This window comes from Rhinoderma darwinii, chromosome 13 (genome assembly GCF_050947455.1).
Source record: "Rhinoderma darwinii isolate aRhiDar2 chromosome 13, aRhiDar2.hap1, whole genome shotgun sequence".
Lineage (NCBI taxonomy): Eukaryota > Metazoa > Chordata > Amphibia > Anura > Rhinodermatidae > Rhinoderma > Rhinoderma darwinii.
The window spans coordinates 10,612,662-10,628,705 of NC_134699.1; the positions used below are offsets into that span (position 1 = coordinate 10,612,662).

Consider the following 16,044-nt stretch of genomic DNA (forward strand, 5'->3'; position numbering starts at 1 on the left):
GACTTCTAGCATCGTATATAACTATGATGCTAGGAGCCCGGCTCCCTGCACTGTGTTCGGTCCGGTACTTCCGGCCGAAATACGTCCGTAAATTACGTGTGTGCACATACCCTTACTTTGCTTATTTTACGATGAACGCTTGGTCTGTTCAAGGGTTAGCACCATGGTCACACACTGAAAACATGACTGTGCTACATCCATTGAACGACCTGCTGCACAACCCCAGGTGGAGGCACCAAAAGGCAATTTTACCTGGTGTACACCATTCCCAGCCACCACAGTAATGGCCCTCGTGTATTACAGCTTCACCGAGTCCAGAGAGGGAGGGAGAAAATATACATATAACGCACAAGTCACATGGTTGTCGATTTATTGGTAGATTACAATTCAAATGACATCCCCATGGGCTACTGGTTATCAGCACCAGGATTCTACAAAAATAAAGACACTTTCTTAAATTAAATTTCTCATAACTTAAAAATGGTCATTTGCAGAAAATGTTACAATATCGGGTAAGTGCATCAATGTCAAAAGAAAATAAAAATAAAAATATGCAGATCCATCTCATGCAAACGTCGTCATCTTGTGGCATTTTAGCACTAGGTGGTCGCGGAGGGGTCTGACCTGCGGCTGCAACCTCGAGTCGGATCTTCATACACGACCGGAAATTTTTGTAATTTTTTTTTGGACGGCTTGGGGATCGCAGGGTGGCTATTCCTGGTTAGACACAGTTACGGCAGTTCGCTAGCAGTCGGGGGTCTGTGTTACAAAAATAGAGTCCATTTATGCCCACGCACGCATAGCCTTCCTACCCGGCTACCATGGTGACAACAGAACCAAGTGCGTTGACGAAAAACAAATAAAATAGTGAGGGGGTGAAGTTGTACCCGCTACAGAGAATTGCACCTGTTTTAGTACAATTCAACATGTAGAAGGGGGAGGGTGAGCAGACCGCTCATCTGAGCATGAAACAAGGCATTAAAACCCCCTCGCTTAAAAGGGCAATTGGCTTAGAAATACAAAAAAAAAAAATATAGACTCCTGTCTGAGGTCCAAAATATAACTGCTCACCTCAACTGAAGTACCACATATACCATTCCCCTACATGATAAAGCACTGCTATGGTCTCCTATACACACACGCATTTCCGTGCCAAGTCCAATCTGTAGCCTATACGAACCAGTGTTATATGGATGAAAGCAATGCAGGGTCTTGTCCTGCCCAGCGCAGAGTTACAGAGCTGCTACAATGCATTTTAAAGGTTGGGGAGGGGGGATTGGGGTGGGTTGTTATGGAAGACTAGTCCAAGTAGGGACACAAACCCCTTTTTGGTCCATGTTATTGACAGAAGTCTTCACACCCTCCCAGTGCCAGCCCTCTGCATGGTCTGGTTTCTTCGTGGAGCGGTGCCACCCCTTCCCCCTCTGAACCCACCGCGATAGCTGCGGCCGCGACGAAATCTGCCAGAGACACCAAAAGTTTCCGTGTTCAGTTTTTTCTCCTCTGCCCACGTGGTACGTCTGTGCAGACAAGGGATACAAAACATAAAAGCAGAGGTGACAAACCAAAAACATGCAAAGAGGGGGGTTCAAAAGGTGGACACATCAAGGAGGGGGGATTCCTGAATATGAATTACGACTTGTAAAATTCATCCAAATAAAAAGTAGAACTATGTATGTAAATTATTTATCTAAATACCAAGTTACATCTTATACTCCAGAGCTGCACTCTCTGCTCTGCAGGTGGAATCACTGTGTACATACATTACATTACTTATCCTGTACTGATCCGGAGTTACATTCTGTATTATACTCCAGAGCTGCACTCACTATTCTGCTGGTGGAGTCACTGTGTACATACATTACATTACTTATCCTACACTGATCCTGAGTTACATTCTGTATTATACTCCAGAGCTGCACTCACTATTCTGCTGGTGGAGTCACTGTGTATATACATTACTTATCCTGTACTGATCCTGAGTTACATTCTGTATTATACTCCAGAGCTGCACTCACTATTATGCTGGTGGAGTCACTGTGTACATACATTACTTATCCTGTACTGATCCTGAGTTACATTCTGTATTATACTCCAGAGCTGCACTCACTATTATGCTGGTGGAGTCACTGTGTACATACATTACTTATCCTGTACTTACCCTGAGTTACATCCTGTATTATACTCCAGAGCTGCACTCACTCTTCTGCTGGTAGAGTCACTGTGTACATACATTACATATCCTGTACTGATCCTGAGTTATATCCTGTATTATACTCCAGAGCTGCACTCACTATTCTGGTGGAGTCACTGTGTACATACATTACTTATCCTGTACTTATCCTGCGTTACATCCTGTATTATACTCCAGAGCTGCACTCACTCTTCTGCTGGTAGAGTCACTGTGTACATACATTACATTACTTATCCTGTACTGATCCTGAGTTATATCCTGTATTATACTCCAGAGCTGCACTCACTATTCTGCTGGTGGAGTCACTGTGTACATACATGACATTACTTATTCTGTACTGATCCTGAGTTATATCCTGTATTATACTCCAGAGCTGCACTCACTATTCTGCTGGTGGAGTCACTGTGTACATACATTACTTATTCTGTACTTATCCTCAGTTACATCCTGTATTATACTCCAGAGCTGCACTCACTATTCTGCTGGTGGAGTCACTGTGTACATGCATTACATTACTTATCCTGTACTGATCCTGAGTTATATCCTGTATTATACTCCAGAGCTGCACACACTATTCTGCTGGTGGAGTCACTGTGTACATACATTACTTATTCTGTACTTATCCTCAGTTACATCCTGTATTATACTCCAGAGCTGCACTCACTATTCTGCTGGTGGAGTCACTGTGTACATACATTACATTACTTCTCCTGTACTGATCCTGAGTTATATCCTGTATTATACTCCAGAGCTGCAGTCAAGTCTTCAGAGTTTAAATCTCTATGCATTCAAGTAGGGAACACTCAGTGTTTAATATAGAGGTGATACTTCCCAGAATACAAATAACCATAACAGAGACAGTACAGTCATGAGATGTTGGAAAATCTGTCCGCCTGCAACAATATTTGAGCTCGTAGACCATTTCTAATGACTAAAAATAATGACGCATTTACGAATTAAAATGGTGTCTAAAGGTGAACACACCCTTTTAAACTGCACTTTGGCAATGCAACAGCACAATTTAAAAAAATAAATACAAAAAAAAAAAAAGATTCTACAAAAAAAAAAGTCAACTGCAAAAAAGTCCGATTGTGTGAATGAGCCTTAGCGCCCATCAATGGTAAATATCTGCACAAATTCTGCTAACACATTTCTAAGACTTCATTGTCTACCTGGATTTCATCTCTGACGAAATATTATCGAAGAAAGACTTTGTGCGGTCGTAGTATATATTGGGTCCCAGGGGGTCTTCCTCTGGATTCCCGTCACTATTCTGGGTTTCCACTCCAGAGTCCCCCTTCTCATCACCCTCCTTATCAGTCTTGTCATCTGCAATGGAGAAAGAATTCAGTAATCCAGCATGACAGCGTCGGTCAGCAGAAGACCCCCTTATAACTAATCGCTACCTTTGAAGTTTAACTTATCCTTGAATTCTTTATCCAGTTCTTCACGGTTAAATTGAGCATTTGCACTTTCAAAATCAAAGTCCCCATCAAATTTGATTGCATTTTCTTTGACAGTGGTTGGCCGGTTCTGGCCCCGAGAGCGATTCCTGGCCCGTCTATTACCTGAAGAATCACAGGAGATCATAGCAGCTAATGCAGACTCTACATTGCCTCTGAAGTTTTCAATATACCATGATTAAAAATTAACATGGAATGGACAACCCCTTTAAACTGTAAAATGACAAATTTTAAAGTGAAGAGTACAAAAAAAAAAAAAAATGTGAAAGTTTACGCAATAGAGGAGTTCCACCGGATCATGAGCTTACGAGCCAAAGCCGCTAAGGTGTCTCCCCATACCGGCAGACACCCCCAGCCATGTGCTATATGGTTGTCCACTCTTGAATGTGCGCAATGTTATGCTAAATTTGTCCTACATGTGGCCCGCTGATATTTCCTGGGAAAGTTGCAGCCAATCACCCAGAGGCTCTTCAGAGGGGTTGTCTTGTTGAGACCCCCTGTAAGATTTAACTGGTCTAAACTTTACCCAAAGCTCACCCACCGTAATAGGACCACCACTCCCCATTATTTTACCTGACCTCCGTCTTTGGGGTCGTCTATTCTCATCATTGATCATATTCTGTGTCGGTGCAGTCTGAGGTGGTACTGAAAGAAATCAAAAGTAGACTGAAAGGGGTTCTACATAAATGACAAACCGGTTTATATAGTGCGGGCGGCATTGCCTGGTATTCACACTGGTAGAAAGTAGCATTTCTAATCATTTCGTAAGGAGTCTACCAGCGTTTCCCTTTAATCATTGCAGGAACTTTACAATAAAAATCACTTGATCAGTGTTATGACAGGACTCATGCCCAATGATGCCAGCGCAACAACCCATCATGGTACCCCGCTGGCCATTTACCACTCATCGGTGCAGGCTGGCCCATGTTCTGGCCCGGTCTGTTCCCCCGCTGGCTCACAGGTGGTCCCTTTGCTGGTTGCAGCTTCTTTTGCGCCATGTTCTCCATTGGACCAGTCTGGACAGCTTGTTCCACCATAGGACTTTTCCTTACTGGGATCGACGGGAAACCAGCTGCGGACAGGAGAGGACATTTCAGTCTGAATTTACGGGCAGAGCGGACGTGGGAGCCCCGGGCATTACTCCGCAATCTCTATAGGAAGTACTTGACATAAAGTAATGTTAATGAAGGCAACAGAAGACGACTAAGCTGAGCCGCCGGCAATACAAGTCTGATTTTAGGACAAATCTTACTAATTAAGACTGTCGTCTTCTAGTGTCGATCCACAAGACCAGTCAATAAGGAGAAGCTCTTACACATAGACTTCTATTTTACGGTTGTCACCCTGAATAGCAAACCTGTCTAGAAGGACAACGAGATAAATTTGCCATTCAGGAGTCCGGTGACTATGCCTATGGGAGCCATTGATTGTTGCAACAGCTTTCCGATATACAACTTTAACCAATGAGTTAAATCAAAGCGACAGAAGACCATGCAGACTGGTAGATTTGGAGGGAATTGCCCTTTAGTTCAACTTGCCAGGCAGCCAAGGCTAATAGTCACTACATTAATAGTGTTAGTTTAACTGGTTAATAGCCAAGAACCTTAGCAATGCAACCAGTTACCCCGATGACATTGCATGATCCCATAGAACAAATTAAAACGCGATTGCTACAACCAACTCATGCAAGGACACAACGCACAACACCTATACAATGTATAATGCGGACGTCAGAAGCAAAACCGCACGATGGGACGACCCTGCAGCAGGGAAGGTGGGTCTCAGCGCGTCTATCGTTTTATTTTTTTATCTAAATTGGACTCTTCTATAGCAAAAACTTCGCCTTTTGAAATTAAGACCATTTTTTAAAAAAAAATTCTTTGCAGGATATATTTTTGGCTAAAAAAAAAAAAACACTATATAAAAGGTTATTAAAATCTCAAAGGATTGGTAGGATATGCCATCACTTTCTGATCGGTAGGGGACAGACCTCTGAGACCCCCGCCAATTCAGCACTGCAGCCCCTTCACCATGGGGCTTCTGGCCACCCAATGTACAGAGAACTGCAGCCGGCCCCATCCAAGTATAATGGGAAAAGTCCTTTAATGTGATGGTAGGGTGTTTAATTTTTAATCTGTCATTTTTGAGGGGAGTGAATTGCACTTGACACTTGTAATGTCAAAAAAGCTTAAAGGGGTTGTCCACTTCACTGCGCACATCCTCTGGCAAGTAGCAGGAGATCAAACTGTGATCAGTTATTGAACAGGAACCAATTAGTAAATTCTAGTCGACTTCTGCAGCAAATATAGGGGTCCTGCATATGCCATAGGAGGACATGTATAATGAGACCTGTTCTGGCCATCACCTTGCATGCTTCTAGGCGGCCTCCTCAAGGACAACAGTAGTTCTTACTTGGCCAGTCCTGTTTTACCAATGTCATGCAATACAGGATTGTGAATCACTATCTCACACAGGGACGCTGCTGTAAATAAGCCCACCTTTTCCCATAAACCTGCAGACTCGTCAAGCCCTGGTTAGACACTGGTCAAGAACACAATGATTGTTAGTGGACGCAGAACAAAATACTTCTATCCATGAACAAGACAACTAAAGACAAAAGCATGCTGACAATGCGCAACACATGCCGGCCATGTTACCCTTGGAGAGGTGCGGGTGCTCTGCCAGTAAGTCGGGATCTGGTGCCACCGGCTGTGGTGATGGAGAGGACGAGGAGCTGGATGGTGCGGCTGACGCCAAGGGGCTTACCAGCTTCTCTGCATGAACAGTGCAACATGTTATTAACAGGTCACCATTACTGCGAGCGGCACATCCCAAAACAAGTTACTCCCCAGACGCAACTCCAATCTAAACCTATAAATAGCCTTTAGTTTGTTAGTTTATTCTTGGTTTATCCCTGCAGACATCTTACGTTTGGCATCTAACGTGCTCAAATACCACCAGGGAGCCCCAACTTAAAAATGGATCTCCATTTGCTGCATTTATTGTTCCGTTAGCAGCCACGTCATCATGGGGAGAGGCTGACTGTAGGGTATGTTAATAGGATGACTGAAAGTTTCTGATAAGCCCTTAATGGACACTACAATGGTGCGATTAAAGGTCCTGGGCCGTGTAAACAAGCGCGGATCGACGAGACCGCTCGTTGATTGGCGCTGTTTTGCTAGTATGAGGACGAGCAGACGTTACTACGATCGTTCCTCCCTATACATTTCCATCATGTTGGCAGCGCGTCTCCGTTTCCACAGCGAGACGCGCTGCCAACGATAATTTAACTTTTTTTTTTTTTTAAAACGATACGATTAGCAGATGAACGAGCGTTTCCTCACTGATCTGTTTACACAGGTCAATTATCGGCAACAAGCGTTATATGAACAATAGTTTGCCGGATAATTGGCCCGTGTAATAGGGCCTCAAGGCTTTGTTCACATTTGCGTTTGGCCCTGCTGTAAAGGTTTTCGTAATTTTAACGACAAGAACAGGAGTCTAAACAACGGAAACCTTGACTGAGCAGGACAGACCATTATAATTCAATGGGGTCCACCAGGCACAGTTTGGTTATGACATACAATGGATCTGGCACAAAGTTATGGATTCCAGTATAAACAATAGCCATAGTGTAGATGTGAAGAGATCCTCAGCTGGCTATAGCCCACTAAACGAGCGTCCCTCCATCAGCCATCTTCCTGGTCTCCGCCATTAACCAGTTCATTCGACTCCGCTGAACAGGACGTTACTATTATGGTTGGGTGATTGATCTCCATTTATTAGTCATGTCAAATTAGACCCAATTTCCCTATAAGAAACGGTCCCCATAGACTCGACCAGATGGCAGATTCCTCCAAAATCAGTAGGATCCTCCAGTATTCTCAGGTCTATGGCCGGAAACCACTATAGCTGCCATAAAACTGTCCAATCTTTATGGTACTGCTCCTATGTATTTTTTTTTTTTTTAATAAGGGTGCAGTCACACTTGCCAGATTTTGCTGCAGGAATTTCTAGGACTGAAAAGCCACATCATTCATCTGAATAGAACTTGCAGAAATCCATGTGCTTGCTGCAGAAAGCCACATTCAGATAAATGGGACGGATTTTCTGTTGCAGAAATGGAATTTACCCCAACATTGCAGCTGATAAAGGACAGACTATGCAGTGGAAACTGAGTCAGCCAAGGTTGTATAATAGCAAACTACGTACCTAGACCCAAGGAGGCGGCATACTGCTGGCTCAGAAGAGAGGAGGCAGCAAGCTGGCCATATGTCGGCATGCCTCGAAACGGGCTGTAAGGCACAGAAGGCTGGTAGGACGTGGTAGAGGCAGAGCCCAGGGACGACTACAGGCAAAGGAGAGGATTCAAGTCAAACAAATGCATTTACAGTCTAAAAATGGGTAACAAGTAACGTCTTCGTGCACATATTCCCTAAAAATGAGAAAAATTCAATATGCAAATTATCAGTGCAAATAATCTCTCTGCCGTGGGTAGATTGCCAGGTCTGCTGTGCAAAATATACGCTAGGTCGATTTTATCGAAAACAGACCTAAAGGGGTATTCGGTCCGTAGCAACCTCCGCGACCCCCTACCCACATCAGAGCTAGAATAAATGGGCCTAAGCATTGTGGGGCAATGTGGCTCCTGCAAAAGGTCTCCCTGCAAGTCTCTGCACAGCACATAGACAGGAGGGACGCCCTGCAGTGAAAATGCCGCAGGGTCCTTTGTCCTCGTGATCTGTAAGGGGTCCCTGGGGATGGATTCCCACGAGTGGTAGTATATCCTAGTTGGAATAACCCTTTAATTACTGCATGATTAAAGTTCTGTGGCTTAAAAAACAAAAGACCCCAGTTTGTATCAATTCTTCATTTTCAAGATCCATGCTTGCTGTCAGTCAATCGGAAGATTTCTTGTTTACATCGAGTCCTGCTCACATCTGTGGAGTGTGTATGGCTATATCCAGTCTAGACAATCCTCTGAATATGTAATCAGAATGGAAGAGGATTCCCCTGCACAAATACATTGTAGCAAACCAGCTGCACAAATGTATCAGCTCAGAGTATGGCTGTTTAGCTCAGGACTGGATACAATTATTTGTGAGCAGGACTAAGGTAGCAAAAAAAGATTGCAGCAAAAAACGTGGCAAACGGCAGCGATAGCCTCCCATTGGTTTCAATGGGAGGCGGAGGATTTTTCTCCCCGCAAGCGGAAAACACTCCCGGGAAAAAAAGCAAAATGCCTTTTTTGGGTTGTTTCCGTCTTGGCTCCTATTGACATCAATGGGAGGCAGAGAAAGTGTTTTTTACAGCGTTTTTCACCCACAGAACTCAATGGCCGCGGCCGAAAAACGCAGATAACTGTGTGCAGGCAGGTCAAAATCTGCCTCAAAAGTCAAGACTGAATTTTGAGGCAAATTTTTCTGCCTGCAAAAAACTGAACAGGGCCTAAAGGTTTTCTGTCTCGCCTCATGCACACGACCGTATTTTTTCCCACCCGTAAATACTGGCGTAAATACGGGTCCGGTGTCACACGTATTCCACCCGTTTTGCACCAGTATTTACGAACCCGTGCTCGTAAATATGGGTCCGGTGTCACACGTATTCCACCCGTATTTACGAGCACGTTTTTGGCGGCAAAATAGCACTGCACTAATCGGCAGCCCCTTCTCTCTATCAGTGCAGGATAGAGAGAAGGGACAGCCTTTTCTGTAATAAAAGTTAAAGAAATTCATACTTACCCGGCCGTTGTCTTGGTGACGCGTCCCTCTTCACATCCAGCCCGACATCCCTGGATGACGCGGCAGTCCATGTGACCGCTGCAGCCTGTGATTGACCTGTGATTGGCTGCAGCGGTCACATGGCCTGAAACGTCATCCAGGACGTCGGGCCGGATGTCGAGAGGGACGCGTCACCAAGGCAACGGGCGGGAGACCGGACTGGAGGAAGCAGGAAGTTGCCGGTAAGTATGAACGTCTTTTATTTTTAGTTTTTACAGGTTTATACTGATCGGTAGTCACTGTCCAGGGTGCTGAAAGAGTTACTGCCGATCAGTTAACTCTTTCAGCTCCCTGGACAGTGACTATTTACTGACGTCGCTTAGCAACGCTGCCGTAATGACGGGTGCACACATGTAGCCACCCGTCATTACGAGAGCTCCATAGACTTCTATGGACTGTCCGTGCCGTTATTACGGCCAGAAATAGGACATGTTCTATCTTTTTCAACGGCACGGGCACCTTCCCGTGAGAAAACGGGAAGGCACCCGTCGCCAATAGAAGTCTATGAGCCCGTTATTACGGGTCGTGATTACGACCCGTAATAACGGGAGTTTTTACGGTCGTGTGCATGATGTAAACAAATGTTTTGATTACCCGACAGCAAGCGGAAATCTTGAAAACGGTAGGAAATTGAAACAAAGTATATTAGAATGTTGTAGAAAACAAATATTCTAAAAAAAACGTATCTACATATAAATCTGGGATAACAGGACAATCTCTTGCATTACAAGGACTCTAGTGCCAGATGTATCAACCCCTGAATGATCACCCCATTACAAGCCTCATCGCCCCAACCCGCCCAGGATGAGCCTTCACCCCACATCTGCTGCACGGACATTAGGACTTCAGCAGCTTTCATCCATTATAATTGGTTACCGTTGGGGATTGTGGTCCAAATCACATAAACAAAAAGTAAATCTGGCAACGGCATGTTAAAGCTTCTCGTACAAACCGCACTATGTACAAGCAGGAGCACAGCGATTACATCGAGTACAGCGGGATCGGTTACATGACGAAGTCATAGTCAAAGACGACTCTGCAACTAGACTTCTGATCCCCCGGCAGCGCTACAAAAATCTCAGAATCAGCGCAACGGGGGACCTGAATGTATATTAGCAGCGCACTCACATACTGCGGCGGCTACACTGATCGTTTTTGATCCCCACAACCCCTTTAAATATAGAAGCCACTGCATGAGCAGAAAATTGAAGACTTTTTACTCCTCAGAAAATCATCAGGAGCTGACAGGGAAAGACCCCAAACTACACAACATAGAACCTTAAAGGCATCTCCTGACTTTTCAGCTTTATTTTTTTTTTAGCACATTCAGCTCCACATAGAAGTCACATAATAGTGATTAGTTTTGCCATTGCTTTGCCCATTTTATGCAACTTTAAGTCCCATACTCCAGTCACATACAGAGCTGCATTAAAAATTGTTCCCCATTAGGAACTAGCATCTGACAGCTCCCCCTACAGGCAGTGTCAGCACCAGACATTCTCTGCAATGGTAAAGCTGCTCTAGCCACACACATTACATCAAATTTGGCCAGGATGAATGGATTGGAGAGCTGTCTAATGTGGTGTACCTGTCAGGTCAGTGCTGACTGCAGTGGAATGCAGCTTTAGATGTGACTAGAGAAGGCATGGAATGAACTGTAGATTGGATGCTTCCCATAGCAATTATTCACTTCGGCATCCTTCAGACCCCCTAATGCAGTAACGTCTCCCTGTTAGCATGTTACTAAGTAACACCCAGTTATCAATTTATTCACACATTTCTAGGAGGAACAGAGGAACTGCACAACAGGGTTAAATAATTTGAGCGTAATTTTTTATATCTTTCGAAAAACACTTACTAAAACAAGCAACTCATTATGGAGACAACCAAAGCCAAACTGTTCCTCCTTAAAGGGTCTTATTTTCCACTGATCACATCTTTGAAGTAAGGAGAATTGTCTCTGCCTGTATAAACTACTCATCTAAACATGTAGAGCTGCAGTGTAAAGCATGGGGGAGAGACCAGAAGTCCGAGGTGGATTCAGACCTCAATCATGGCCACTTTTTAGCTTTGCTCCATTAGGGCAAAACTGATCACCTGCTGTGACTGTTCAATATGCCAACATTGAGGATAAGCATCACCCAGATGTAGTGATCCACCGCTAACATTATTATCATACCTGGACAATGGCTGGATCCTGGGGTAAGGCATGTTGGGCTTTTGGGGGCTCACACACCGTAATGTCTTTTATGTCACTACCCCTGAATATTATATACTCGTACACCTCTTCACGGGGAGGCACGGGTCGGTCAGTCGGACGGTCTTCAGTCCCAAAGGATCGCACTGTAAACATGAGAAACAAAAATAGAAGGCAGTTACATGCAGCCAATTATAGGAATACAATCCAGACGTCATTATTAGAGAAGGTGAAACGCCAACTGGGCATCAGAGAATCCGCTGTAGGATTAAATGGCTTTCAATGGCAGACAAAGACCATATGAATAGGGCATATAGATGTCAAGAGTGGGGGTCCCCTACGCAAATCCCCTCCTCTGAGCCAGAGATGCTCTAATATCTATTTCCCCAGCAGTGACCGCTGTATGAGAAACGTGAGCCACAGAGGGTCCCATCTAGGGTTGCATGATGCATCGAAATATCAATGAAAACGGTTCGATACCGTGAATTCAGCTGCGCGGCCGCACATCTTAGTATTGTAATACATGAACGTAGAGACTGGCATGAAGTGATGCGGCCGGCACCGGACTAAAGAGCGCTGGCCCTGGAGACATGACATGGCGCGCACTGTACCCCATGTTCTTGGTCTTCAGTGCCTGCCGCTCAGTGCAGCGCCAGCCACATCACGCTGATCGTGTGGGCATAGCAAGTGTACCCGCACAATCAGGAGCAGGACGATGGCGGTAATAAACAGCCGCAGCCGCGATCTAACGCCAGATATACGAGAAACCTGCGATCTCCACTGTTATCCCCTCGAATACTGCGATCAAAGTCGACTGCAAGGGGAAAACGAGAAGGGGAACCCGCTTTGAACTTGTCACAGGGAGTCCCCACTTCAATAACGTGGGGCGCGAGGGGTTATGAATTTTGAACCTCCATGTTCACATTAATAGTAATTAACCCCATCATGTCCCTCACACATTAACCCAATGTTGCCAATTATGACCGGTACATGATGGGTGTAATTACTATTAAAGTGAGGCAGAGGTTCAAAATTCATCACGAGCCTCATCAAAAAACTTTTGAAATTAACAAAGTATCATTTTTGTCTAGAGAATCCGAACAGTACACAAAGTATCGGTATCAAAGTCCAAATTCTCGCATGGTGACCACCCTAGCCCCAGCTGTAGAGGAGCCACGGATGGTGCTATAGCAACAGTACAACATCGGAACGGTCCGGGAAGAGAGAATTTGGGATACTTCAGGCAGTGAAAATTAAATTTTCTGGTTAAAGCTGCATGAAAAAAAGAAACGAATCGCATGGGGAAAAATACCTGGACGACCTTTCCTATGATTCTCCTAGCTCTCCTGGTATCTGCTTGTTTTTTTGGAATGCTACGCGCCGTTAAAAGCCGGACCAAAGACAAATGTGCGGGCAAGCGCCATATTGAGTCTTGAGCAGTCCCTGCACCCACCTGCGACAGTCACCAGAGATTACATCCCTAGTCTTAGGCGCCTTGCAGAACCGCTATCTTATAAGTCAAGAAAAGAAAGGGACAGCGTTGCCTCCATGTCAGTGGCGCCGCTGCGGAAATCTCACCTTCCAGGTAAGACTATACGATAAACCACCAAACGGAGCCACCGAAAGAAGGAAAAACAGCAGGTCATTTCTTACAGATACTATAACTTAGTAAACAATCCTGCCCGACTGATCCACATGAAGGAAAACCAGCAAGGTCAGCCACTTCTACACACATGCTCTAGTTTGTCAAGGGGTGCCAATACTTTTGCAAACAACATGTCTAAGGATAGCCTTGGGTAATATATTACTGTACTCCAATTACTAGACCCCACAGGGCCCTATGCACCCCAGTTCTGGCTCAACTACATATCCTGAAGCTCCAATTCTGACCCAAATTACTACCCCCCTCCCATAACGTAAAAAGCCAACTATGGGTCAAACATCCCAATTAAAGGGGTCACCAGCAATAATAAACCTGCAAAATGCTAAGAGCGCTATCATCTCCCCGACCACTCCCATCGCCCCTCTGTGCTGTCACCGCAGCTCTACCGCCCCCTAGCGTGCAGCGTTTGGTTGAGGTTTTCTGCCCTGCATTACGTCAGCTGTTTTTAGGATGATGGTCAGCTGGCAGAGAGGACTATGATGCAGCTACAGAGACCGATGCCCCCGCACTCCCAGCCGCCCCCCAGGCCCGGGGTCCCCCCTTTTTCACCTTTAGCTAGGGCCACAGTGGAGTTCTCGGTGTCGATGGTGTACAGGATCCCCTCATAGCGGATTTGAGCCTTGGAAATGAGGCTGATTTTGCTGCCAATGTACGGTGTTCCAGAACTCATGGTGCCGGCTTCTCTGCAACTCCCTCCGGGTCCGCACCTTTCCACCTGAGGAACCCCCCTGGACTGCCAGGCGCCGCCCACTGTCTCCCCTTATATACCAGACATTCGACCACTCCTATTTACACGCCGGGGGTGGGGTTAACTCTGGCTTCTTACTGCGCACTCTGTGCAGGCTTTTCCCGAGCTAGTGACGTAGAGCGCTCTGATTGGCTGTCGGAGGCAGAGTTAGCTTTAGACCCGGCAACTAGTGACGCTGGGAGACGCTGCTGCTACAGAGTGACGACAGCTGCGGGGTCGGCGGCCATGTTGTAGGTGGGATTCAGTAGGTGGGAACAGATTTGTAATTACTTGTCCCCGACCTAAGCAGCGTTCCTAAATATGGCTCACCTGGTCTTAAAGGGGCATACACTGAAAAATATCTGAAACAATTGCAACGGTGTGCCCTGGGGAAAAATCGTTGCGCTTGTTTATGTGCATTGCACGCAACATCTGAAAAAAATTAAAAGCAAGTCCTATATCTGAGGGTAAGGACATACGTAGCGGCCGAGGCGCGGTGCGAGCCGTCATGCAGTATTAGGGTAACTTCACACAAAGCGTAAATACTGCAGATTTTCCGCAACTGATTTTGTTGCGGAAAATCGTCAGGATAATACAGTAGCAGCAGAGCGGATGCTATTTGAACAAATCTCCACACGCCTAAATGATGAGCGGAAAAAACGCTCAGACCCGCGGTGCGTTTTGTTTTAATCCGCAGGTTGTCTATTGTATTTGCGTAATCTCTGCTTTTTGTTGTTGTTTTTCCCAATTAATTTCAATGGGAGGTAAAACCTGCAACAAAATAGCAGAAGTTGCGGATTATTTGCATTGGAATCCCGCTGCAAAAATCGCAACTCAGGAAAAAAAATTCTTAGGCTGGGTTCACACGACCATGTTACGTCCGTAATGGACGGAACGTATATCGGCCGCAAGTCCCGGACCGAACACAGTGCAGGGAGCCGGGCTCCTAGCATCATAGTTATGTACGACGCTAGGAGTCCCTGCCTCGCTGCAGGACAACTGTCCCGTACTGTAATCATATTTTCAGTACGGGACAGTAGTTCCACGGAGAGGCAGGGACTCCTAGCGTCGTACATCACTATGATGCTAGGAGCCCGGCTCCCTGCAGTGTGTTCGGTCCGGGTCTTCCGGCCGAAATACGTTCCGTACATTACGGACGTAACATGGTCGTGTGAACCCAGCCTTATACTTACTCAGAATTCTGTGTATCTTAGTTTAGGTCGGGCTACTGGGATGACGTTTCATCCCATGTGACCGCTGCAGCCAATCACAGACTGCAGCGGTCACATGGGGTAAAACTTCATCCCGGGGCTGTCGGAGGGATGCGTCGCCATGGTAAGTATATCCGTTATTTTCTTTTCATTGCAGGATTTCCACAGCGGACATTCTTGGCCGAAAATCTGCACCACTATTGGTGCGGTCTTTCAGCCGGAATTTCCTGTGGCGACCAGGGCGGATACCCTTATACCGCGCATTATCGCTATGTTTAAATGATTGTTTAACCTGCAGAAAATGCACAGACATTGACAATCGTTTAAACTTCGCAACCAATTTCGTGCAACTAACCGATCATGTTCTACGACGACCAATAGAAATCTTATAAATAAGCGCACATCAACAAATGACATCGTAAAATGGAAGTTTTACTGTAAATTACAGCGGTTTTGCAATGCGGTTATTGGGCGCACGCTTTTTCCAGGTGAAACCCATGATTTTGACTGCGCTGCACACCATCGCAACGTTGAACACACTTAAATCGGATGTACATGATTAGAAAAACATGGCTGCTTTCTTCCAAATACACTGCCAGACCTGTCCACACGTCCACAGTAGCCCTATTCACTTCAAAGGAGCTGAGCCGCAATACCAGACACAACCTGTGGACATGTGTGGCGCTGTTTTTTGAAGGAAGCCGGCATGTTTTTTTAAACCCTGCACAACCCATAAGTTTAACGTATTCGCCAGAAAAAGCTCCCGATGTATGCGTTAAACGAGGGCTGTGACATACGCCAAACAGTAG

The 16,044-nt window shown here is 45.5% G+C and overlaps 1 protein-coding gene across 2 annotated transcripts; it reads right to left on the minus strand.

The window, feature by feature from the left end:
• Window positions 1-353: 353 nt before the first annotated feature.
• LSM14B (LSM family member 14B) lies at window positions 354-14,082 on the minus strand. 2 transcript variants are annotated; one of them, XM_075846629.1, is made up of 9 exons: window positions 13,847-14,078; window positions 11,617-11,780; window positions 7,870-8,005; window positions 6,315-6,431; window positions 4,559-4,729; window positions 4,231-4,302; window positions 3,601-3,762; window positions 3,367-3,523; window positions 354-1,520 (listed from the first exon to the last, which is right to left on the minus strand). In XM_075846629.1, the coding sequence occupies exons 1-9, from the start codon at window positions 13,965-13,967 to the stop codon at window positions 1,355-1,357; spliced, it is 1,266 nt and encodes a 421-aa protein (XP_075702744.1). In that variant the 5' UTR covers window positions 13,968-14,078; the 3' UTR covers window positions 354-1,354. The 2 variants fall into 2 exon arrangements, with proteins under 2 accessions (XP_075702744.1, XP_075702745.1); XM_075846630.1 differs by lacking the exon at window positions 4,231-4,302 and having other exon boundaries at window positions 13,847-14,082.
• Window positions 14,083-16,044: the final 1,962 nt, after the last annotated feature.

Coding starts and splice junctions, on each gene's coding strand:
- LSM14B (XM_075846629.1), bottom strand. CDS start 13,967: ATGAGTTCTGGAACACCGTACATTGGCAGCAAAATCAGCCTCATTTCC. Junction 8,006..11,616: donor AGGATCCAGCCATTGTCCAG/GTATGATAATAA, acceptor CTTTGCCTGTAG/TCGTCCCTGGGCTCTGCCTC. Junction 3,763..4,230: donor ACCCCAAAGACGGAGGTCAG/GTAAAATAATGG, acceptor GTGATTCTTCAG/GTAATAGACGGGCCAGGAAT.